This window comes from Nerophis ophidion, linkage group LG29, assembly GCF_033978795.1.
Source record: "Nerophis ophidion isolate RoL-2023_Sa linkage group LG29, RoL_Noph_v1.0, whole genome shotgun sequence".
Classification (NCBI taxonomy): domain Eukaryota; kingdom Metazoa; phylum Chordata; class Actinopteri; order Syngnathiformes; family Syngnathidae; genus Nerophis; species Nerophis ophidion.
The window spans coordinates 17,577,548-17,605,442 of NC_084639.1; the positions used below are offsets into that span (position 1 = coordinate 17,577,548).

A 27,895-nucleotide genomic window follows, 5' to 3' on the forward strand; every position below is an offset into this window, starting at 1 on the left:
CGTCACGTTTGCTGAGGCGAGCCGCCGGGCCAAAAAGTAGAAAGTCTGAGTGGACTGTCACTAATCCGTCAGAGGGAGGGAATATGATCTCACTGCCCACGGAGAAAAGAAGTTTTTTCCTTTAAAGAAAAACACACCTCGTTTGAGTCACGGACCAGAAGTGACGCGGCCGTTGTGACTTTTGTCACCGAGTCGCACCTCAGAAAACACTTGGCTGCCCAAGTGGCAGCATAATGACCAGCATGATAATACAGTAGCGTAGTAGGCCGAATAATTAATTAAAAAGAAAAATATATGGTTTCATACATTAGCTGCACCAGACTATAAGTGGCATACATATATGTTAGGGGTGTGGGGGAAAAAATCGATTCGAATACGTTGTGCGATTCAGAATCGATCCTCATTTGTTTAAAAATCGATTTTTTTTATTTATTTGTATTTTTTTTAATTTTTTTTATCAATCCAACAAAGCACTCCACAGCAATACCATAACAATGCAGTCCAATTCCAAAACCGAACCTGAGCCAGCAACACTCAGAACTGCAATAAACAGAGCAATTGAGAGGAGACACAAACACCACACAGAACAAACCAAAAGTAGTGAAACAAAAATGAATATTATCAACAACAGTATCAATATTAGTTATCATTTCAGCATAGCAGTGATTAAAAATCCCTCATTGACATCATCATAAGACATTTACTAAAAACATGAAAATGTCATACATTCTGGATTCATTACACATCAACTGAAATATTGCAAGCCTTTTATTATTTTAATATTGCTGATTATGGCATACAGCTTAAGAAAACTCAAAAATCCTATCTCAAAAAATGTGAATATTTCCTCAGACTAAGTAAAAAAACAAGATTTATAACAGCAAAACAAAATCAAACATTTGAAAATGTCAATTAATGCACTCTGTACTTGGTTGGGAATCCTTTTGCTGGGATTACTGCATCAATGCGGCATTGCTGAGGTGTTATGGATGCACAGGATGCTTCAATAGCGGCCTTTAGCTCATTTGCATTATTGGGTCTGGTGTCTTTCAGCTTCTTCTTCACAATACCCCACAAATTCTCTATGGGGTTCAGGTCAGGGGAGTTGGCAGGCCAATGGAGGACAGTAATGCCATGGTCAGTACACCAGTTACTGCTGGTTTTGGCACTGTGGGCAGGTGCCAGATCATGCTGGAAAATGAAATCATCATCTCCATAGAGCTTTTCAACAGATGCAGCTTCAATAGCCGTATTCCCATGGTCAACTCAATCCTGAACTCTAGACAACGAAAGTTCCCTTAGTCAGCAATGGTTTGGGGAGCCATGTCAGCTGCTGGTTTCGGTCCACTGTGTTTCATCAAGTCCAGAGTCAATGCAGCTGTGTACATGCTTCCATCTGTTGAAAAGCTCTATGGGGATGATGATTTCAGGAATTTACATTTTAGGAATTTTAAAGAATTTATTTGTAAATGATGGTGGAAAATAAGTATTTGGTCAAGCATTCAAAGCTCTCACTGATGGAAGGAGGTTTTGGCTCCAGATCTCAGGATACATGGCCCCATTCATTCTTTCCTTAACACGGATCAATCGTCCTGTCCCCTTAGCAGAAAAACAGCCCCAAAGCATGATGTTTCCACCCCCATGCTTCGCAGTAGGTATGGTGTTCTTGGGATGCAACTCAGTATTCTTCTTCCTCCAAACACCACCAGTTGAGTTGATACCAAAATGGATACATGGATGATACAGCAGAGGATTGGGAGAATGTCATGTGGTCAGATGAAACCAAAATAGAACTTTTTGGTATAAGAATACTGAGTTGCATCCCAAGAACACCACACCTACTGTGAAGCATGGGGGTGGAAACCTCATGCTTCGGGGCTGTTTTTCTGCTAAGGGGACAGGACGATTGATCCGTGTTAAGGAAAGAATGAATGGGGCCATGTATCCTGAGATCTGGAGCCAAAACCTCCTTCCATCAGTGAGAGCTTTGAATGCTTGACCAAATACTTATTTTCCACCATCATTTACAAATAAATTCTTTAAAATTCCTACAATGTGAATTCCTGGATTTTTTTTCCCACATTCTGTCTCTCACAGTTGAAGTGTACCTATGATGAAAATGACAGACCTCTGTCATCATTTTAAGTGGGAGAACTTGACTAAATACTTTTTTGCCCCACTGTATATATATGTATGTTTGTATGTATGAATACCAGTGTGTGTGTGAGTATATGGCGCCCCTTAAAAAGGTGGAAAACAGGTAAACGGTGGTGGGAGGTGAGTAAATAAAAATATGGGGCAGGGGGTCCAAGCTGAGATCAGGAAAAAAAAAAACCTCAGTGGCCATAGCACACACAAACAAGTAACAAAGAATACACAAGACTTGCAACAGAGTCAATTTATTGCCCGTGTTTTATGTCGTCAATTGTTCACACCTCCTCATATGGAAGGTACTTGTCCTTCTTCACATCTCAAGAAGGGTATAAATACAAGAACACTCCCTGAGCTCCAGTAACGTGTCCACCTGGTCTTCCTCCCCGTGCAGCAGATCTCGCAGCTCCTCTCCCTGCTTCGCCAAGGTCAGCTGCAGCCTAGACCAAACTTCCGGGGAAACAAATTCTCTCAGCGCGCCGCCGGCAGGTCAGTCTTCATCTTCCTCTTCCTCACAACGCACACCAACACCTGGATGACCACAACAACACAAATATACAAGAAGCACACAAAAGTAAAGAAACATCATAGTGGTTCACTGTAAATACATCAAGTTCGACATATCAATAGGAAAATAATGTATAAAAATCATTAAAATATAATATGTAACAATGAATAATTGATATTTATTATAAAGTGGTTCACTGTAAATAAATCAAGTTATACATATAAATAAATAATATATACAACTCATGAATATTAAAATATAATAATGCAACAGTTCTTATATGATAAAGAATAATTCTTATAGTAGTAGTTTACTGTAAATATATCAAGTTGTAAATAATAAAGTAATAAATAAAACTCATGAATAATAATTATATAATATTGACTTATATATAGTAATGAGTAATTAATACATTTAATGAATATTTAATAGAATAGAGGTTCACTGTAAATAAATCAAGTTCTACATATAAAGAGTTTAATATGTACAACTCATGAATATTAAATATAAAATAATGAATAATTAATACATTATAATGAATATTTAGTATAATAGTGGTTGACTGTAAATACATCAAGTTCTACTTATAAATAGTTAAATAATGCAAAAAACTCATTATATTTAATATATAATAATGAATATATAATAACAAATAATGAATAATTAATATTATAATATTTCACTGTAAATACATCAAATTCTACATATAAATGTATAAATAATAAAGTAAAATATAAAACTCATGATTCATAATTATATAGTAATGAATAATTAAAATATAATAATAAATAATATGTAATGAATATTTTATATAAAAGTGGTTCACTGTAAATACATCAGGTTCTACATATAAATAATATATAAAACGCCTGAATGAAAATGTAATAATGAATAATTCATATATAATAATAATAATAATGAACAATTAATGTAATACTGGTTCACTGGAAATAAATCCAATTCTACATATAAATACTTAAATCAAGCTAGCTCATGAATATTTAATATATAATAATGAATAATTCATATATGATACAGAATAATTAATATAGTAGTAGTTTACTGTAAAAACATCAAGTTCTTAATAATAAAGTAATATATAAAACTCAGGAATAATAATTATACAATATTGACTAATTAATATATAATGATGAATATTTAATATAGTGGTTCACTGTAAATACATCAAGTCCTACATATAAATATATGAATGGTTAAATAATGTATAAAACATTAATATTTAATATATCATAATGAATACTGAATAATGAATATAAAATATCAATTCACAGATGATATAAAATATATGTAATAATAAATAATTAATATAATAGTATTTCACTGTAAATACATAGTACAACTTCTACATAGACATGTATACATAATAAAGTAATATATACAACCGATGATTAATAATTATATAATATTGAATAATTAATATCTAGTAATGAGTAATTATTATATAATAATGAATATTTCATATAATAATGGTTCACTATAAATACATCAAGTTCTAAATATAAGATTGAAAAATAAATAGTAAATATATAAAACTCATGAATGATTATTTAATAAATCATATATGATAATAATAATAATAATAATGAACAATTATTATAACAGTGGTTCTCTGTAAATAAATCAAGTTATACATATAAATGCATTAATAGTTTAATAATATCTAAAACTCATGAATATGTATTATATAATATTTAATTATTAATAAATACAAACAAGATTTGTATAAAATAATAATTCATAATTCATATATAACAATGAATAATAATATAATAGTATTTCACTGTAAATACATGATGTTTGACATATAAATGGAAAATTAAAGTAATATATAAAACTCATGATTAATAATGATATAACATTGAAATGAATATATAATAATGAATATTAAAATGCTTCACTGTAAAAATCCAATTCTACTTATACATGCATAAATAGTTAAATATTATATTCAATTCATGAATAATTCATATGTAATATTGAATGATTAACGTATACTAATGAATGATTAATACAACATTAGGATTATTTACTATAATAGTGATAATAACAATTAAATAATATATATCCAACTCATTAATATTCAATATACGATAATGAATAATTCATATAATAGTGGTTCACTCTAAATATACAGTGTGTTTATATATATATATATATATATATATATATATATATATATATATATATATATATATATATATATATATATATATTATTAGTTCATGGCTAAAGTTGGACAGAACTTATTTTCCAAGCATGCTTGCACAGGGAGTGAGTGTGAATGATGGAATTCATAGAATTAAGTAAAGAAATCATCAAAAAAGTTCATTAAAGACGCCAGCCGAGGACGTCAAAACAATATCTAAGTGATTTATGATTCTGAAAGAATTGTTTTTAAACGTGGAAAATGGACGAATACATCCCCAGGAAGTGTGACAGGTAAACAGGAAGTAAGTCAAACAGTCACAGGAAGTGTGTTGTCATCACACGTCCACTTGCACTAACGACACATCGAGTCTTTGATGTGTGTGTGTGTGTGTGTGTGTGTGTGTGTGTGTGTGTTGGACAGGTATGCAGGCCAGGACAGTTCAGATTGGCAGAGCACCAAAGACAGTGGACACGGCGAGAGTGAGGCCGGGGACGTGGACTGGGAGGCAGGGAGAGACTCGCCCATCGACCCGCAACTTGAGGAGGGGCTTAACAACCTGCTCAACAACGCTGGTACACACACACACACGCTAATGGCGGCCATGCCAGTTGTCAAAAGTCTCTTAAAGCTGAACATTAAAAAGTTAGAGTTTGGACTTTAAAGGCCTACAGAAGTGAGATGTTGTTATTTAAACGGGGATAGCAGCTCCATTCTATGTGTCATACTTCATCATTTCACCATATTGACATATTTCTGCTGAAAGGATTTAGTGGAGAACATCGATGATAAAGTTTGCAACTTTAAGTCGCTAATAAAAAAGCCTTAGTTTTTGAGTGCATACGTGTGTTACACTTGTGTACACACACTTAGTCTTTGAGTGCATACGTGTGTTACTCTTGTGTACACACACTTAGTCTTTGAGTGCATACGTGTGCTACACTTGTGTACACACACTTAGTCTTTGAGTGCATACGTGTGCTACACGTGTGTACACACACTTAGTCTTTGAGTGCATACGTGTGTTACACTTGTGTACTTACACTTAGTCATTGAGTGCATACGTGTGCTACACGTGTGTACACACACTTAGTCTTTGAGTGCATACGTGTGTTACACTTGTGTACTTACACTTAGTCTTTGAGTGCATACGTGTGCTACACTTGTGTACTTACACTTAGTCTTTGAGTGCATACGTGTGCTACATGTGTGTACACACACTTAGTCTTTGAGTGCATACGTGTGCTACACTTGTGTACACACACTTAGTCTTTGAGTGCATACGTGTGCTACACGTGTGTACACACACTTAGTCTTTGAGTGCATACGTGTGCTACACTTGTGTACACACACTTAGTCTTTGAGTTCATACGTGTGCTACTCTTGTGTACACACACTTAGTCTTTAAGTGCATACGTGTGTTACACGGGTGTGCACACACTTAGTCTTTAAGTGCATACGTGTGTTACACTTGTGTACACACACTTAGTCTTTGAGTGCATACGTGTGCTACACGTGTGTACACACACTTAGTCTTTGAGTGCATACGTGTGTTACACTTGTGTACTTACACTTAGTCTTTGAGTGCATACGTGTGCTACACTTATGTACTTACACTTAGTCTTTCAGTGCATACGTGTGCTACATGTGTGTACACACACTTAGTCTTTGAGTGCATACGTGTGCTACACTTGTGTACTTACACTTAGTCTTTGAGTGCATACGTGTGCTACACTTGTGTACACACACTTAGTCTTTGAGTGCATACGTGTGTTACTCTTGTGTACACACACTTAGTCTTTGAGTGCATACGTGTGCTACACTTGTGTACTTACACTTAGTCTTTGAGTGCATACGTGTGCTACACTTGTGTACTTACACTTAGTCTTTGAGTGCATACGTGTGCTACACTTGTGTACACACACTTAGTCTTTGAGTGCATACGTGTGCTACACTTGTGTACACACACTTAGTGTTTGAGTGCATACGTGTGCTACACGTGTGTACACACACTTAGTCTTTGAGTGCATACGTGTGTTACACTTGTGTACTTACACTTAGTCTTTGAGTGCATACGTGTGCTACACGTGTGTACACACACTTAGTATTTGAGTGCATACGTGTGTTACACTTGTGTACTTACACTTAGTCTTTGAGTGCATACGTGTGCTACACTTGTGTACTTACACTTAGTCTTTGAGTGCATACGTGTGCTACACTTGTGTACTTACACTTAGTGTTTGAGTGCATACGTGTGCTACACTTGTGTACACACACTTAGTCTTTGAGTGCATACGTGTGCTACACTTGTGTACACACACTTAGTCTTTGAGTGCATACGTGTTACACTTGTGTACACACACTTAGTCTTTGAGTGCATACGTGTGTTACACTTGTGTACACACACTTAGTCTTTGAGTGCATACGTGTGTTACACACACTTAGTCTTTGAGTGCATACGTGTGCTACACTTGTGTACTTACACTTAGTCTTTGAGTGCATACGTGTGCTACACTTGTGTACTTACACTTAGTCTTTGAGTGCATACGTGTGCTACACTTGTGTACTTACACTTAGTCTTTGAGTGCATACGTGTGTTACACGTGTGTGCACACACTTAGTCTTTGAGTGCATACGTGTGCTACACTTGTGTACACACACTTAGTTTTTAAGTGGATACGTGTGTTACACTCGTGAACTAAGTGTGTCACACTTGTCTACTTACCTAGTCTTTGAGTACATAAGTGCACTACGCTTGTCTACTCGCCTAGTCTTTTAGTGCATACGTGTGTTAAACATGTGTACTTAGTTTTTGAGTACATAAGTGTGTTACAGGTGTCTACTTATTATTTGAGTGCATAAGTGTGTTACACTTGTGCACTTACTTAGTCTTTGAGTGAATAAGTGTTTTACACTTGTGTACTTACTTAGTATTTGAGTACATAAGTGTGTCACACTTGTCTACTTTCTTAGTCTTTGAGTGCATACGTGTGTTACACTTGTGTACTTAGTTTTTGAGTACATAAGTGTGTTACAGGTGTCTACTTACTTATTATTTGGGTGCATAAGTGTGTTACACTTGTGCACTTAGTCTCTGAGTGAATAAGTGTGTTACACTTGTGTACTTACTTAGTATTTGAGTACATAAGTGTGTTACACTTGTCTACTTACTTATTAGTCTTTGAGTACATAAGTGCATTACACTTGTCTACGTACCTAGTCTTTTAGTGCATACGTGTGTTACACTCGTGAACTAAGTGTGTCACACTTGTCTACTTACCTAGTCTTTGAGTACATAAGTGCACTACGCTTGTCTTCTCGCCTAGTCTTTTAGTGCATACGTGTGTTAAACTTGTGTACTTAGTTTTTGAGTACATAAGTGTGTTACAGGTGTCTACTTACTTATTATTTGGGTGCATAAGTGTGTTACACTTGTGCACTTATTTAGTCTTTGAGTGAATAAGGGTGTTACACTTGTGTACTTAGTATTTGAGTACATAAGTGTGTCACACGTGTCTCCTTTCTTAGTCTTTGAGTACATAAGTGTGTTACACTTGTCTACTTACTTATTAGTCTTTGAGTACATAAGTGCATTACACGTGTATAGGTACCTAGTCTTTTAGTGCATACGTGTGTTACACTTGTGTACTTACTAAGTCTTTGAGTACATAAGTGTGTTACACTTGTCTATTTACTTAATCTTTGAGTGCGATTTCCCCATTAATCTGACCGAGGGTGAAAGATTCGTGGATGAGGAAAGTGAGAGTGAAGGACTAGAAAAAAAAAAGACTATACAGTGGGAGCGATTCAGATGTTATTAGACACATTTACATCCCTTATTTGCTTATTATGTTACCAGTGTTTTAGTGAGATTATATGGTGAATGTGAGTGTGAATGTTGTCTGTCTATCTGTGTTGGCCCTGCGATGAGGTGGCGACTTGTCCAGGGTGTACCCCGCCTTCCGCCCGATTTGTAGCTGAGATAGGCGCCAGCGCCCTCCGCGACCCCAAAAGGGAATAAGCGGTAGAAAATTGATATATGGTGGATGGGCTTCACGGTGGAAGAGAGGTTAATGCATCTGCCTCACAATACGAAGGTCCTGCAGTCCTGGGTTCAAATCCAGGCTCGGGATCTTTCTGTGTGGCGTTTGTATGTTCTCCCCGTGAATGCGTGGGTTCCCTCCGGGTACTCCGGCTTCCTCCCACCTCCAAAGACATGCACCTGGGGATAGGCCCCTCCCACCTCCAAAGACATGCACCTGGGGATAGGTTGATTGGCAACACTAAATGGTCCCTAGTGTGTGAATGTTGTCTGTCTATCTGTGTTGGCCCTGTGATGAAGTAGTGAGTTGTCCAGGGTGTACCCCGCCTTCCGCCCGACTGTAGCTGAGATAGGCGCCAGCGTCCCCCGCCACCCCAAAAGGGAATAAGCGGTAGAAAATGGATGGATGGATATATGGTGGTACGTGAATTTCGAAGGAATGTGGTGACCGCCAGTGTTTCTGAGGGAAGCCACGTTTCTCGACGAGGCAAAGCGAATGCAGCTGTTGGGGCTGTGCACCCCCCAATCCATGGTGGAAGCATCCCACGTTCCGGGGCGGCCGGTCGGAGGAGGCAAGAGAGTCCGTGTTCGCTTGACCACTCTGTTCCATAGTAAAGTGAAGTGAAGTGAATTATATTTATATAGCGCTTTTCTCAAGTGACTCAAAGTGCTTTACATAGTGACACCCAATATCTAAGTTACATTTAAACCAGTGTGGGTGGCACTGGGAGCAGGTGGGTAAAGTGTCTTGCCCAAGGACACAACGACAGTAACTAGGATGGCACAGGCGGGAATCGAACCTGCAACCCTCAAGTTGCTGGCACGGGCACTCTACTAAGCGAGCTATGCCGCCCAAAAGCTTCACTGTCATCTTTCGGGAATGTTAACAAAGAAACAAGGAAACACCGGCTGTGTTTGTGTTGCTAAAGGCGGCAGCAATACACCGCTTCCCACCTACATCGTTCTTCTTTGACGTCTCCATTATTAATTTAGCAAATTGCAAAATATTCAGCGACACATATGTCCAGAATACTGTGCAATTATGCGATTAAAGCAGGGATCAGGCTGGAAAATAACTGGTGACGTCAAAAGCACGTGTCATCATTCCGCGACATTTTCAACAGGATACTTTGCGGGAAATTTTAAATTGCAATTTAGTAAACTAAAGCGTCCGTATTGGCATGTGTTGCAATGTTAATATTTCATCATTGATGTATAAACTATCAGACTGCCTGGTCGCTAGTTTCAGTCGGCCTTTAAGTGACTTCCTGATATTAAAAGTCTTTACTTCGACAAGAAAGAAGTGAAATATTAAAAAGATTGGTCACACAACATGCTACGAGCTAACATGCTAACACTGAGAGAAAATAGAAGAACATTTTTATAAATACTAAATGTGCTAACATTGAGAGGGAATAACAAATGTTTTAATGGATGAATAACCGACGAGCTAGTGTGCTAAAGTGAAACTGTCTCAAGAAAACTTTCACAACTTATTGCTGAGTGTTTGTAGGTCAGTGTGTGAAGTGTGTGTGGCTTTGTGTGTCAGTGTGTGTGTGTGTGTGTGTGTGTCTTCCTGCTTTTGTAACCGTCTGAGTCTTGACGCCCGAGGAGGAAATAACATTGCCAACATCCCCTATGAGTGTGTGTGTGTGTGTGTGTGTGTGTGTGTGTGTGTGTGTGTGTGTGTGTGACTCCCCTTCACGTGCAGGTAGTGTCAGTACTGTAACTTACACCTGAGACACAGGTGTAAGTACAAAGGTGTAAGTACACTTGTGTTTGATTTCACTGCCAACATTCCACTCTTGTTTTCTTATTGTGGCCCGAATATTTAGTTACATACACATTTAGTTACTACCATTTAATTGCATACACATTTAGTTACATACCATTTAGTTACATACACATTTAGTTACATACCATTTAGTTACTACCATTTAGTTTCATACACATTTAGTTACATACCATTTAGTTACATACACATTTAGTTAAATACCATTTAGTTACTACCATTTAGTTACCTACACATTTAGTTACATACCATTTAGTTACATACACATTTAGTTACATACACATTTAGTTACATACACATTTAGTTACATACCATTTAGTTACTACCATTTAGTTACATACACATTTAGTTACATACCATTTAGTTACATACACATTTAGTTACATACCATTTAGTTACTACCGATTAGTTACATACACATTTAGTTAATACCATTTAGTTACATACACATTTAGTTACATACCATTTAGTTACTACCATTTAATTGCATACACATTTAGTTACATACCATTTAGTTACTACCATTTAATTGCATACAAATTTAGTTACATACCATTTAGTTACATACACATTTAGTTACATACCATTTAGTTACTACCATTTAGTTTCATACACATTATAGTTACATACCATTTAGTTACATACCATTTAGTTACTACCATTTAGTTACATACACATTTAGTTACATACCATTTAGTTACATACCATTTAGTTACATACACATTTAGGTACATACACATTTAGTTACATACCATATAGTTACTACCATTTAGTTACATACACATTTAGTTACATACCATTTAGTTACTACCATTTAATTGCATACACATTTAGTTACATACCATTTAGTTACTACCATTTAATTGCATACAAATTTAGTTACATACCATTTAGTTACATACACATTTAGTTACATACCATTTAGTTACTACCATTTAGTTTCATACACATTATAGTTACATACCATTTAGTTACATACCATTTAGTTACTACCATTTAGTTACATACACATTTAGTTACATACCATTTAGTTACTACCATTTAATTGCATACAAATTTAGTTACATACCATTTAGTTACATACACATTTGGTTACATACCATTTAGTTACATACACATTTGGTTACATACCATTTAGTTACATACCATTTAGTTACATACACATTTAGGTACATACACATTTAGTTACATACCATATAGTTACTACCATTTAGTTACATACACATTTAGTTACATACCATTTAGTTGCGTACATATTTAGTTACTTACACAATTAATTACATACACATTTAGTTACATACCATTTAGTTACTACCATTTAGTTACATACACATTTAGTTACATACACATTTAGTTACATACCATATAGTTACCACCACTTAGTTACATACACATTTAGTTACATACCATTTAGCTGCGTACATATTTAGTTACTTACACAATTAGTTACATACACATTTAGTTACATGAATATTTAGTCACATACAATACAGTTATACATACATTTAGTTACATACAAAATTAGTTACATAACGTATTTAGTTACATACACATTTAGTTACATACATATTTAGTTACATAAAAATTACCAACTTGTGGGTTTATGTCCACAACCTTCAACCATCCAGGTGAGAGGCATTACTTATCTTCTGGAATTAACTTTCACCAACTCAGAGGCAATGCAGCAGCTCAGTACGTCAATATAGCAACATAAGATAGTTAGCTCTTTGTGAGTGCTAAAAGTAGTTTCACTGCGATAGCGCTTATAATAACAATATCGCTACTTTGGGACAAACAATGATCCAGGAACTTTCATTTTTGAGCCTGAGTATAATGAGGATGATCAACAAGTTTTATAAAGCCGTGTGCTAAACTGACGCAGCATTAGTGAAACAGTAAGCGACATGTACCAGTATTGCTAAGTGCTAAACAAGATATACAAACATAATAAAACAATCACTTACTGTACACTGTCAGCTCTTAATGATGGAATGTTTATGTCTTCCAGTTTAGATGAAGAATTACTCATAATCCTCATGCAGGTAAAATTAAAAAAATTGACTCAAACGAGCATCTTTTCGTTTTGTTGGAGGCCTAAAATGACCAACTTGTGGGTTTATGTCCCCAACCTTCTACCATCCAGGTGAGAGGCATTACTTACAGTATCATCTGGAATTAACTTTTACCAGCTCAGAGGCAATGCAGCAGCTCAGTACGTCAATATGGCAACATAAGATAGTTAGCGCACTAAAAGTAGTTCCTCTGCGTTAGCACTTATAATAACATATCGCTACTTTAGGACAAATGATGATCCAGAAACTTCCATTTTTTGTGCCTGAGTATAATGAGGATGTCAACACGTTTTAAAAAGCTGTGTGCTAAACAGATGCAGCATTAGTGTAACACAAAGCATCATGTATCAGTATTGTTAAGTGCTAAACAAGATATACAAACTATCAACCACTTACTGTACAGTGTCCACTCTCACTGATGGGATGTTTATGTCTAGAATAGAGGCATGATTTATCATCTAGAATGAACTTTCACCAACTCAGAGGCCATGCGGCAGCTCAGTACGTCAATATGGCAACATAAGATAGTTAGCGCACTAAAAGTAGTTCCTCTGTGTTAGCACTTACAATAACAATATTCCGGGCAGGAGTATTGTTGGCGCTTTTTGGAGGACTTTATGGGCACAATAGTGCCCTCTTATCAGCTGCACGGTTAGCTGACTTTTGCTAGTGTTTATTTACGATTTAGAATGTATGAAAAAATAAAAACAAACACATTCCTGTCTGACGTAAGGAGTGTGAATGATCAACAACATCCCAAAAAAAGCGCAGTTCCCCTTTAAGGTTGAAATAGGAGTCGGAGTAAAAGACAAACAAAGGGAGGAAGAGGGGGGGTCGGTGTGTGTGTGTGTGTGTGTGTGTGTGTGTGTGTGTTTTCTTGTGTTCCTACCCTTCTTGAGAGATGAAGAAGGAAAAGTATCTTCCATATGAGGAGGTGTGAAGAAGTGATGGTCCCAATAACATTGCATCTAAGAGACAATGTCCCATTTGCACCCCTGCTGGTCAACATATGAAATAACAAGTGTGTGTAACAAATTTAAATGCACTCCCTTTAGCCAAAATTAATAAAAAAAATAAAAATAAAGATGTATATAGAGACATACTGTAATAAGTAAATAATGAAGATTAAAAAAAAATATAAACAAAAAACAAAAGTAATGAACTAAAATCAGTTTTTCTCTCACAATGCGTCGACTTTTTTCTGTTCCTATAATATTGCAATGTTTTCTCATAAAATGATTACTTTTTTTATATACAATTTTCACTTTTTAATGCAAAACGGTGACATTTGTCATACAAAATTGTGACTTTTATCACAATATTGCCCATTTTTTTTGTTCTTGTAAAATGGTGACATTTTTTATAATAATAATGTTGCCAAAAAGTTTTTTTTTTAAAATTGGGACTTTTGTCGAGTATAATTCTCATAAAATTGCAAAAAAAACTTTAGACTTCGACTTAGACTTCTTTTTTATTTTCATTCGAACTTTACAGCACGGATAAGATCGAAATTTCGTTACATAAGCTCATGGTAGTGCAGGAAAAAAAAACATAGCCAACATATGAAATAACAAGTGGGTGTAACAAATTGAAATGCGCCCTCTTTGGCCAAAATTAAATAAAAAAATAAAAATAAATATGTTTCTAGAGATATGCTGTAATAACTTGAAGTAAGTAATGAAGATTAAAAAAACAATTATAAACAAAAAATAAAAGTATTTTTCTTTTTTCTTATTAATTGCGAACAATTTCTCATATTTTTTCTGTTTCTGTAATATTGCAATATTTTCTCCTAAAATGATTAATTTCTTATGTAATTTTTTTACTTTAATGCAAAATGGTGACATTTGTCATACACAATTCAGACTTTTACCACAATATTGCCCATTTGTTTTTGTTTTTGTAAAAAAGTGACATTTTTTTTAGCACAATTTGTCATAATTTTACTAAGTAACACTCAGATTATTATTATAATATTGCCAAAATGTAAACGTTTTCTGTGACAGTCGCTACCTGTCGTCGTGTGGGTTCAATGGACCACCCAGGAAGGACATGCTTTTGAGCAGGTTTGACTTCTTTATTTTTTCAAATAAGCTTGTCTGCGGTCGGGTCGCTTTTTAGCTCCTTCCTCCACTGCTCGTTCCCGGTCTGCTTTTCAGCTGTCGTCGTCGTCTGCTTTTTGGGCGCTCTTGCTTCTTATGCGCTGCTGCAAGCTCTCAAACTCCTTCTGCCCCGATCTCTCCTCCTTCTCCCCTTTTATACAGCGTGAGGAGATGAGTTAATTGTGTGCCGGTGTGCGAGCCACGCACCTGATTTTGCTCGTAGCGTCGCTCCCGGTACGTCTGCCTCTCCGCCCAGCCGCATTCTCCGCCCCCTAGCCGCCATCTTGAGCCATTGGCTCCGCCTCTCCACATTTTCTTATTAAATTGTGACTTTTGTCGAGTAGAGTGACTTTTTTTCGTAAAATCACCAACATTTTAAGCTTTTTCTTTTAAAATTGCGACTGTTATTGAGTAAAATTCCAACTTTTATCATAATATTGCACAAATGTTCAGTTTTTCTCCTCAAATTTTGACTTCAGTAAAGTAAAATGACGACTTTTATTGTAATACTGCCAAAATTCCAAGTAGTTTCTTGTGAAATTGTGACCTTTTTCTTGTAAAATTCCAACTCATTTTTCACAACAAGCTTTTTTATATGTGCATAGGATGTATATATTATCCATCCATCCATTTTCTACCGCTTATTCCCTTTCATGTTGTAAATACACTTCTTTATATATCTAGAAAGGCTGCTCCTAAAGAGGGAGTAGACATTATTTGGAGGTCCCCAGAAGGTACGAAATACACAAATGTGTGTGTGTGTGTGTGTGTCCAGAAGGTACGAAATACACAAATGTGTGCGTCTCCAGAAGGTACGAAATACACAAACGTGTGCGTATGTGTGTGTGTGTGTGTGTGTGTGTGTGTGTCTCCAGAAGGTACGGCGTGGTGCAGTGGGAGAGTGGCCGTGCGCAACCCGAGGGTCCCTGGTTCAAATCCCACCTAGTACCAACCTCGTCACGTCCGTTGTGTCCTGAGCAAGACACTTCACCCTTGCTCCTGATGGGTGCTGGTTGGCGCCTTGCATGGCAGCTCCCTCCATCAGTGTGTGAATGTGTGTGTGAATGGGTAAATGTGGAAGTAGTGTCAAAGCGCTTTGAGTACCTTGAAGGTAGAAAAGCGCTATACAAGTACAACCCATAAATACACAAATGTGTGCGTGTGTGTCTCCAGAAGGTACGAAATACACAAATGTGCGCGTGTGTGTGTGTGTGTGTGTGTGTGTGTGTGTGTATGTGTGTGTGTGTGTGTGTGTGTGTGTCTCCAGAAGGTACGAAATACACAAATGTGTGCGTGTGTGTCTCCAGAAGGTACGAAATACACAAATGTGTGCGTGTGTCTCCAGAAGGTACGAAATACACAAATGTGTGTGTTTGTGTGTGTGTGTGTGTGTGTGTGTGTGTCTCCAGAAGGTACGAAATACACAAATGTGTGCGTGTGTGTGTGTGTGTGTGTGTGTGTCTCCAGAAGGTACGAAATACACAAATGTGTGCGTGTGTGTCTCCAGAAGGTACGAAATACACAAATGTGTGCGTGTGTCTCCAGAAGGTACGAAATACACAAATGTGTGTGTTTGTGTGTGTGTGTGTGTGTGTGTGTGTGTCTCCAGAAGGTACGAAATACACAAATGTGTGCGTGTGTGTGTGTGTGTGTGTGTCTCCAGAAGGTACGAAATACACAAATGTGTGCGTGTGTGTCTCCAGAAGGTACGAAATACACAAATGTGTGCGTGTGTCTCCAGAAGGTACGAAATACACAAATGTGTGTGTTTGTGTGTGTGTGTGTGTGTGTGTGTGTGTCTCCAGAAGGTACGAAATACACAAATGTGTGCGTGTGTGTGTGTGTGTGTGTGTGTGTCTCCAGAAGGTACGAAATACACAAATGTCTGCGTGTGTGTCTCCAGAAGGTACGAAATACACAAATGTGTGAGTGTGTGTGTGTGTGTGTGTGTGCTGTAATGGCCTTCATATGGATGTGGTTAGATGAAAGGAAGGGACTGAGTGAAATGATTCGACCTTCTGTTTCAACACCTGTTTTTAACCTTTCAAGAAAGAAAAAAAAATCGTAAAATATGGCTAGTAAGAGGTGGCTAACAATGCAGCTCATAAGAGTACACTATTCCGTCCGTAACTTCTCAAAAGCGCCAACAAACCTCCACTTGCATGGCCTGAATATGTCCCAATATTAGTGATATTGTTTTCATAGGAGCTAACACAGAGGAACTACTTTTAGCAACGCCATAATCATATAGCGCTAACTAGCGTGTGATGCTACATTGACATATTTAGCCGCTGTTGGTGATAACTCATGCCTCTCACCTGGATAGTAGAAGGTCGTGGACGTAAACCCACAAGTCGGTCAACTTGGACATCCAACTTGGACCCGGAGATGGCGAGGAAGTCAGGAAAAGACGCTCGTTTATGAAACTTTTTTTCCACCTGTGTTAAATTATTAGATTAGAGTAGATTTCTTTATTTATACCCGCAGGTAAAAGTAGTATGAATTGTAATTCATGATGTAAACACACAAGTGAGTGCAGACATTGTACAGTAACTGATTGTTTTATGTTTTTATATCTTATTTGTATATGTAGGTCATCCTCCTTATTTTTAGCCTCAAAAATAGAAGCTGCTGGATGGTCAATTGTCCCAAAGTTGTCTTTGTTGTCTCTCATCAAGTCTGCCATGATTAGTAGTCTTTTTTGTTGTTGAAGGGAAAGTGAGCGTAGTGATGCGTTTGTGAAATAATTACTTAAAATTATGAAAATAAGTAAATATTACATGTTATTATGAATGTTACTAGATACTACATATACACTTACATCATGTATATATAACATGTTATTATGAATGTTACTAGATACTACATATACACTTACATCATGTTTATATTACATGTTATTATGAATGTTACTACATGACATATATATTTAAATCATGTATATATTACATGTTATTATGAATGTTACTAGATACTACATATATACTTACATCATGTATATATTACATGTTATTATGAATGTTACTAGATACTACATATATACTTACATCATGTATATATTACATGTTATTATGAATGATACTACATGACATATATACTTACATCATGTATATATTACATGTTATTATGAATGTTACTAGATACTACATATATACTTACATCATGTATATATTGCATGTTATGAATGTCACTAGATACTACATATATACTTCCATCATGTATATATAACATGTTATGAGTGTTACTAGATACTACATATATACTTACATCATATTAATATGAATGTTACTAGATACTACATATATACTTACATCATGTATATATTACATGTTATTATGAATGTTACTAGATACTACATATACACTTACATCATGTTTATATTACATATTATGAATGTTACTACATGACATATATAATTACATCATGTATATATCACATGTTATTATGAATGTTACTAGATACTACATATATACTTACATCATGTATATATTACATGTTACTAGATACTACATATACACTTACATCATGTATATATTACATGTTATTATGAATGTTACTACATGACATATATACTTAAATCATGTATATATCACATGTTATTATGAATGTTACTAGATACTACATATATACTTACATCATGTATACATTATATGTTGTTATGAATGTTACTAGATACTACATATATACTTACATCATGTATACATTACATGTTATTATGAATGTTACTAGATACTACATATATACTGACATGTTTACATTACATGTTATTATGAATGTTACTACATGACATATATACTTACATCCTGTATATATTACATGTTATTATGAATGTTACTAGATACTACATATATATACTTACATCTTGTATATATTACATGTTATTATGAATGTTACTAGATACTACATATACACTTACATCATGTTTATATTACATATTATGAATGTTACTACATGACATATATACTTACATCATGTATACATCACATGTTATTATGAATGTTACTAGATACTACATATATACTTACATCATGTATATATTACATGTTATTATGAATGTTACTAAATACTACATATACACTTACATCATGTATATATTACATGTTATTATGAATGTTACTACATGACATATATACTTAAATCATGTATATATCACATGTTATTATGAATGTTACTAGATACTACATATATACTTACATCATGTATACATTATATGTTGTTATGAATGTTACTAGATACTACATATATACTTACATCATGTATACATTACATGTTATTATGAATGTTACTAGATACTACATATATACTGACATGTTTACATTACATGTTATTATGAATGTTACTACATGACATATATACTTACATCCTGTATATATTACATGTTATTATGAATGTTACTAGATACTACATATATACTTACATCATGTATATATTGCATGTTATTATGAATGTTATTAGATACTACATATATACTTACATCATGTTTATACTACATGTTATTATGAATGTTACTAGATACTACATATATACTTACATCATGTATATATTACATGTTATTATGAATGTTACTACATGACATATATACTTAAATAATGAATATATTACATATTATTATGAATGTTACTAGATACTACATATATACTTACATCGTGTATATATTACATGTTATTATGAATGTTACTACATGACATATATGCTTAAATAATGTATATATTAAATGTTATTATGCTTGTTACTAAATTACATGTATACTTCCAGTGTGTATATAAATTAATGATGGATGTTTTTCGATGTTTTTTTAGAGCGCTTTCCAGGGGTAATCGATCAAATCTCAAAACCCCCGTTGTTAGCTGACTCTTGCTAAAGTTTATTTACAGTTTTGAATGCCTCAAAAAGAAAGACATTTGTGTTCTTTGTGGACGGTAAGCATCATTAAAAAAAAAAAAATGCAGTTCCCCTTTAAAAGTAGAGTTAAATAAAGAAAAAAACGTCTCAACGTTAGAAAGTAATTAGTTGATGGTGGTTACCATGGTTACGAGACCATGACGATGAAAAACAAAAATCATTTCTTCTTCTCTTGCATTAGAGGACGTCTTCTCGGATGTCAACGACCCGGCGTGGATGGCCCGCCTCTCGGTGACGCTGTCTGGAGATTACCATGACAACGTCTTCGTCCCCAACGCGCCGCCGTCCTCCGACTGCGAGCTCCTCCCCCGCGCCGGCTTGGACTCGTCGTCCTCCTTCTCCACCTTTGGTAAAAAAAAAACAAAAAAAAAACTCTTTAAGCCGGGTCCACGACAAAACTCCCATTCTCCCCTTTACCTGCCCTCAGGTAAAAGTCCGGAGAAGGACGGCCCACTGGGCGGAGCCTTGTTGTCGGAGGTGAGCACGCTCTTCGAGATGCTGATGACCCAGAAGGCCGACGCCCACCCCGGCCCCCGAGCCGACGTCCTCTACCGGCTGTCCTCGGCGTGCCGGCGCTCGCTGGACTCCGACGGCAACAGCGGACCAATCAGGGGCCTGGCCCCGCCCCCTGCGCGCTTTTAACACCGGAAACAAAGAGAAAGAGAGGAGTCATGTGATCAGAGAGCATACTTGTCGATTTAAACCTGGGGTGTCCAAAATGTGGCCATTTTCAGCCCCTAAATAATGTTTTAACATCTTCTGCTTATCCGAAGTCGGGTCGCGGGGGCAGCAGCCTAAGCAGGGAAGCCCAGACTTCCCTCTCCCTAGCCACTTGGTCCAGCTCCTCCAGACCTTCTAAAAGAGAGGAACCACCATCCCGGTCTGCCAGTCCAGAGGTACCGCCCCCGAAGTCCACGCGATGCTGCAGAATCTTGTCAACCAAGACAGCCTCACAGCATCCAGATCTGTGGTCCTCAGTGGAAAATGCTTGGGCACCCCCGATTTAAAGGCCTACTGAAACCCACTACTATCGACCACGCTTTGCAACACATGCCAATAGGACCTTTTTAGTTCACTAAATTGCGATTTTTAATTTTGCGCAAAGTATCCTGTTGAAAACATCGCAGTATGATGACAGATTGTAGAGGACATTTTGTTCCAGCACCAATCCCGGCTATAAGTGGTCTGCTTTAATCGCATATTTCCACAGTATTCTGGACATCTGTGTCGCTGAACATTTTGCAATTTTTTTTATTTAATAATGGAGACGTCAAAGAAGAAAGCTGTAGGTGGGAAGTGGTGTATTGTTTCCTTGTTTACATTCCCGAAAGATGACGGTGAAGCTTTACTACGGAGCAGAGCGGTCAAGTGAACATGGTTCCCTACCACACGTCAACCGGCAGATTTCGATGAGAAAATGGTGATAATAAGTCGGCTCTTACCGTAGACATGAGCGGAGAGCTTGCGTCGTTCCTCCTGCACCCGTCAAAGAGGCAGCTGCGGACTCTCTTGAAAACGTCGCAGTATGATGACGCGTGCGCGTGATGTCGCGCATTGTAGAGGACATTGGGTTCCAGCCCCGATCCCAGCTATAAGTCGTCTGCTTTAATCGCATAATTCTACAGTATTCTGGACATCTGTGTCGCTGAACATTTTGCAATTTTTTTCCATTAATAATGGAGACGTCAAAGAAGAAAGCTGTAGCTGGGAAGCGGTGTATTGCGGCCGCCTTTAGCCACACAAACACAGCCGGTGTTTCCTCGTTTACATTCCCGAAAGATGACGGTGAAGCTTTCCTATGGAACAGCGAACATGGTTCCCTACCACATGTCACCCGGCTGGTTTCGGTGAGAAAATGATAATAAAAAGTCGGCTCTTACCGTAGACATGAGCGGAGAGCTTGCGTCGTTCCTCCTGCAGCTGCGGACTCTTTTGTCTTCTCCGACCGGCTGCCTCCGAACATGGGATGCTTCCACCGTGGAGGAGGGAAAAAATAAATAAAAATCAGCCCGGCCCTAACGGCTGCCTTCGCTTCGCCTCGTCGAGAAACATGGCTTCCCTCAGAAGTGAATTATTTTTGTGAAGTGAATTATATTTATATAGCGCTTTTTCTCTAGTGACTCAAAGCGCTTTACATAGTGAAACCCAATATCTAAGTTACATTTAAACCAGTGTGGGTGGCACTGGGAGCAGGTGGGTAAAGTTTCTTGCCCAAGGACACAACGGCAGTGACTAGGATGGCGGAAGCGGGAATCGAACATGCAACCCTCAAGTTGCTGGCACGGCCACTCTACCAACCGAGCTAAACCGCTCAGAGACACTGGCGGTCACCACAACCCTCCGACTTTCACTAAAACGCTAAAACACAATAAGCAGATAAGGGATTTTCCAGAATTATCCTAGTAAATATGTCTAATAACATCTGAATCGCTCTGCCGTCTAGTATTTCTTTTTTCTCCTAGTCCTTCACTCTCACTTTCCTCATCCACGAATATTTCATCCTCGCTCAAATGAATGGGGAAATCGTGGCTTTCTCGCTCCGAATCGCTCTGGCTGCTGGTGGCCATGATTGTAAACAATGTTCAGATGCGAGGAGCTCCACAACCCGTGACGTCACGCGCACATCGTCTGCTACTTCCGGTACAGGAAAGGCTTTTTTTATTAGCCACCAAAAGTTGCAAACTTTATCATCGATGTTCTCTACTAAATCCTTTCAGCAAAACTTGCCAATATCAGGAAATGATGAAGTATGACACATAGAATGGAGCTGCTATCCCCGTTTAAATATTTCAGTAGGCCTTTAAAGATGTGTTACATTGTAATCTTGCAGGGAGGAAGTAGAACACGACTTAGTTTGCAGGTGTCAGTGTCAACAAAACTAATACTGGGGTCTATTCTTTAGTCCTCTAAAGTCCTGAATATGTCCCCCAAAGACAATAAATCCACTGCAGACAATATGACAAAACACATTTATAGGGAAGACTTACAATACATTTTTTCTCACCATCTTTATGAGCTTTAGTGCTAACACTTGCAACTTTTTTTGGCCCCATGGTGGAATATTTAATAATTATTTCAAAAGCAAGAGAGCATCTTGCAATGTTGACATCAAACACGGATGACGGCAGGAACCGTGGGCACCCCGCTAGTGGTTAAGGTAGCGGTCAACATAGTGGTTAACGTAGCCTGCAGCCTTCCGAGTGGCAGGAAGTGATTAATGGGACGTTTGTTGGGAACAATGAAGGGGGAAACAGGAAGTAGTTTCATAAAAGAATGTTTCTGTGTGGCAGCTAATGACCACAAGACCACTTTGATGTTTTTTTTTTACTTCTGGATCCAACATGAAAGTTAAGGGGGGGGGGTTTATCCTGCCATGGGGGGTCTCAGACCTGCTGAGAACACATGTGGACCACGTTTAAGTTTCAATTAGTGGACCGAAACAAAAAGAACAGCACTTTGTACATATTTTTGTGAAGTAATCTACTCTTTTTTTTTTAACTTTTTATCTAATAAAAAAATCTTTATACCAATCAAATGTGTATGTTGACATATATATATATACATATATATATATATATATATATATATATATATATATATATATATATATATATATATATATATATATATATATATATATATATATATGATGTTTTTGAATATACAATGTAGTTATGAGTGTATTTGTGCACAGTGCCCTCTGGTGGTCATTAAGTGCAATTACACAACTTGTCATGTTCAAACTGATTAATCAACCTGTGACATCAAAATGTTTGTTTCCCACGTCGTCATGGAAACACGAACAACATCCCGATGTTGATGGATGGATGGATGGATAATCTTTACATGTAGTGGTAAGAAGATGACTGGATGCATATATAAATGTATGAATAGATGGATGATTAAATGTATTGATGAATGATTAGATGGATAATTATATGACATTATGGATGATTGGATGGATGGTTGATTGGATTTATGATTAAATATACAAATGGATGGATGATTGGATGGATGATTAAATGCATGAACGGATTAATGATTAGAGGGATGAGTAGATGGATGTGTGGATGGACGATTAGACAAATGATTGGATGGTTGTTTGGATTGATGATTAAATGTACAAATGGATGGATGATTAGATGGATAATTGGATGAATGATTGGATGGATGATTAGATGGATGATTGGGTGGATGGTTGGATTTTAGATTCAATGAATGATTAGATGAATGATTTGATGAATTATTAGATGGATGATTAGATGAATTATTAGATGATTGGTTATTGGATATTGGATGGATGATTAGATAAATGATTAGATGGATGATTTGATGAATGATTGAATGGATAGATGATTAGATGAATGATTAGATGATTAGATTAATGATTAGATGGATGATTGGATGGATGTTTGGGTGGCTGCATAGATGAATGATTAAATTGATGATTGGATGAATTGTTAGATGGATGTTGAATGGATGATTAGATGGATGAGTGGATGGATGATTAATTGGATGTAGAAAAGATGATTAGATGGATTATTAAATTAATGATTGAATGGATGAGTGGATGAATGATTAGATGGATGATTTGATGAATTGTTGGATGGATGATTGGATGAAAGATTAGATGAACGATTAGATGGATGATTGGATGGATGTTTGGGTGGATGAACAGATGAATGATTAGATGGATGATTGATGGATGATTGGATGAATTGTTATTGGATATTGGATGGATGATTAGATGGATGTTTGGATGGATGATTAGATGGATGATTTCATGAATTGTTCGATGGATGATTGGATGAATGATTGAATGGATGGATGATTAGATGGATGTTTGGATGGATGATTAGATGGATGATTTCATGAATTGTTCGATGGATGATTGGATGAATGATTGAATGGATGGATGATTAGATGAATGATTAGATGAATTGTTGGATGGATACTTGGGTGGATGATTAGATGGATGTTTGGGTGGATGAATAGATGAATGATTAAAATGATGATTGATGGATGATTGGATGAATTGTTAGATGGATACTGAATGGATGATTAGATGGATGAGTGGATGGATGATTAGATGGATGTTTGGGTGGATGATTAGATGGATGTTTGGATGGATGATTAGATGGATGTTTGGGTGGATGATTAGATGGATGTTTGGGTGGATGATTAGATGGATGTTTGGGTGGATGATTAGTTGGATGTTTGGATGGATGATTAGATGGATGTTTGGATGGATGATTAGATGGATGTTTGGGTGGATGATTAGATGGATGTTTGGGTGGATGATTAGATGGATGTTTGGATGGATGATTAGATGGATGAGTGGATGGATGATTAGATGGATGTTTGGGTGGATGATTAGATGGATGTTTGGATGGATGATTAGATGAATGTTTGGATGGATGATTAGATGGATGTTTGGATGGATGATTAGATGGATGTTTGGGTGGATGATTAGATGGATGTTTGGGTGGATGATTAGATGGATGTTTGGGTGGATGATTAGATGGATGTTTGGGTGGATGATTAGATGGATGTTTGGGTGGATGATTAGATGGATGTTTGGATGGATGATTAGATGGATGTTTGGGTGGATGATTAGATGGATGTTTGGGTGGATGATTAGATGGATGTTTGGGTGGATGATTAGATGGATGTTTGGATGGATGATTAGATGGATGAGTGGATGGATGATTAGATGGATGTTTGGGTGGATGATTAGATGGATGTTTGGATGGATGATTAGATGAATGTTTGGATGGATGATTAGATGGATGTTTGGATGGATGATTAGATGGATGTTTGGGTGGATGATTAGATGGATGTTTGGGTGGATGATTAGATGGATGTTTGGGTGGATGATTAGATGGATGTTTGGGTGGATGATTAGATGGATGTTTGGGTGGATGATTAGATGGATTTTTGGGTGGATGATTAGATGGATGTTTGGGTGGATGATTAGATGGATGTTTGGGTGGATGATTAGATGGATGAGTGGGTGGATGATTAGATGGATGTTTGGGTGGATGATTAGATGGATGTTTGGATGGATGATTAGATGGATGTTTGGGTGGATGATTAGATGGATGTTTGGGTGGATGATTAGATGGATGTTTGGATGGATGATTAGATGGATGAGTGGGTGGATGATTAGATGGATGTTTGGGTGGATGATTAGATGAATGTTTGGATGGATGATTAGATGGATGTTTGGGTGGATGATTAGATGGATGAGTGGGTGGATGATTAGATGGATGTTTGGGTGGCTGATTAGATGGATGTTTGGGTGGCTGATTAGATGGATGTTTGGGTGGATGATTAGATGGATGTTTGGGTGGATGATTAGATGGATGTTTGGATGGATGATTAGATGGATGTTTGGGTGGATGATTAGATGGATGAGTGGGTGGATGATTAGATGGATGTTTGGGTGGATGATTAGATGAATGTTTGGATGGATGATTAGATGGATGTTTGGGTGGATGATTAGATGGATGTTTGGGTGGATGATTAGATGGATGTTTGGGTGGATGATTAGATGGATGTTTGGGTGGATGATTAGATGGATGTTTGGGTGGATGATTAGATGGATGTTTGGGTGGATGATTAGATGGATGAGTGGGTGGATGATTAGATGGATGTTTGGGTGGATGATTAGATGGATGTTTGGGTGGATGATTAGATGGATGTTTGGATGGATGATTAGATGGATGTTTGGGTGGATGATTAGACGGATGAGTGGGTGGATGATTAGATGGATGTTTGGGTGGATGATTAGATGAATGTTTGGATGGATGATTAGATGGATGTTTGGATGGATGATTAGATGGATGTTTGGGTGGATGATTAGATGGATGTTTGGGTGGATGATTAGATGGATGTTTGGGTGGATGATTAGATGGATGTTTGGGTGGATGATTCGATGGATGTTTGGGTGGATGATTCGATGGATGTTTGGGTGGATGATTAGATGGATGTTTGGGTGGATGATTAGATGGATGTTTGGGTGGATGATTAGTTGGATGAATGTATGAATAAGTAGGTTTGATGGACAGATGTACAAATGGATGGATGAGAGAAGTTCATGAAGGTTTCTGAAGAATGAAATGAAATGTTTGTTTATGTTAAAGTTGGCAGCTTTGTTGTCATGGTAACGTGACTTAAGTGGATGGAAAGCTCTCACGCTCTCCTCTACCCACTCAATGCTCTCATCTGTGTGTGTGTGTGTCTGTGTCTGTGTGTGTGTGTGTGTGTGTGCGTGTGTGTGTGTGTGTGTGTGTGTGTGTGTGTGTGTGTGTGCATAGTCAGTGAAGCAGCCTATTTAGTGTCTTTATGAGCAATATGTTGTTTGAAATACTCCGACTTGTCAATATGAACAGCATTATTGTGTGTGTGTGTGTATGTGTGTGTGTGTGTTTAGTCAGTGAAGCAGCCTATTTAGTGTATTTAGTGTATCAGCAATATGTTGTATGAAATACTCTGCATTATCAATATGACCAGCATTATTATGTGTGTGTGTGTGTGTGTGTGTGTGTGTTGACTTGAAGTGCTGACTGCTCACTTCCTGCTTCATCCTGTAAGCGGAGAGATGGACTGCAAAGAGAAAGATGTGTTGTGCAGGAAGGAGCAACACAACATCACACAACACAACACCAAGACTTTTTTTTCATGGCAGCTTAGCAAACTTAGCATGCTAGCAGCTAACATACTGCTGCTCTGTTAAATGTGAGCCAGGGGATCTCATAAACATGATGACAACAACACCATGATGACAACAACAACGTGACGACAACAACACCATGATGACAACAACATGATGACAGCACCATGATGACAACAACACCATGATGACAACAACACCATGATGACAACAACACCATGATGACAACAACACCATGACGACAACAACACCATGACGACAACAACACCGTGACGACAACAACAACGTGACGACAACAACACCATGATGACAACACCATGACGACAACAACACCATGACGACAACAACACCATGACGGCAACAACAACGTGACGACATCAACACCATGATGACAACAACATGATGACAACAACAACACCATGATGACAACAACATGGCGATGACAACCACACCATCGTGATGACAACAACATGACGACAACACC

General features: G+C 37.1%; 1 protein-coding gene across 2 annotated transcripts in view; it reads left to right on the forward strand.

Annotated features, from left to right (window-relative positions):
* pcdh12 (protocadherin 12) overlaps positions 1-23,278 on the forward strand; it is a 30,053-nt gene extending 6,775 nt beyond the window's left edge. The window contains exons 2-5 of one of the 2 annotated variants that reach the window (XM_061892155.1): positions 2,549-2,640; positions 5,250-5,401; positions 19,918-20,085; positions 20,164-23,278. In XM_061892155.1, coding sequence (XP_061748139.1) covers positions 2,549-2,640; positions 5,250-5,401; positions 19,918-20,085; positions 20,164-20,378 — 627 coding nt within the window. In that variant the 3' untranslated portion in view covers positions 20,379-23,278. Of the gene's footprint in view, positions 1-2,545; positions 2,641-5,249; positions 5,402-19,917; positions 20,086-20,163 lie in introns of both variants that reach the window. The other variant, XM_061892154.1, reaches the window with a different exon arrangement.
* The last annotated feature ends 4,617 nt before the right edge of the window (positions 23,279-27,895 follow it).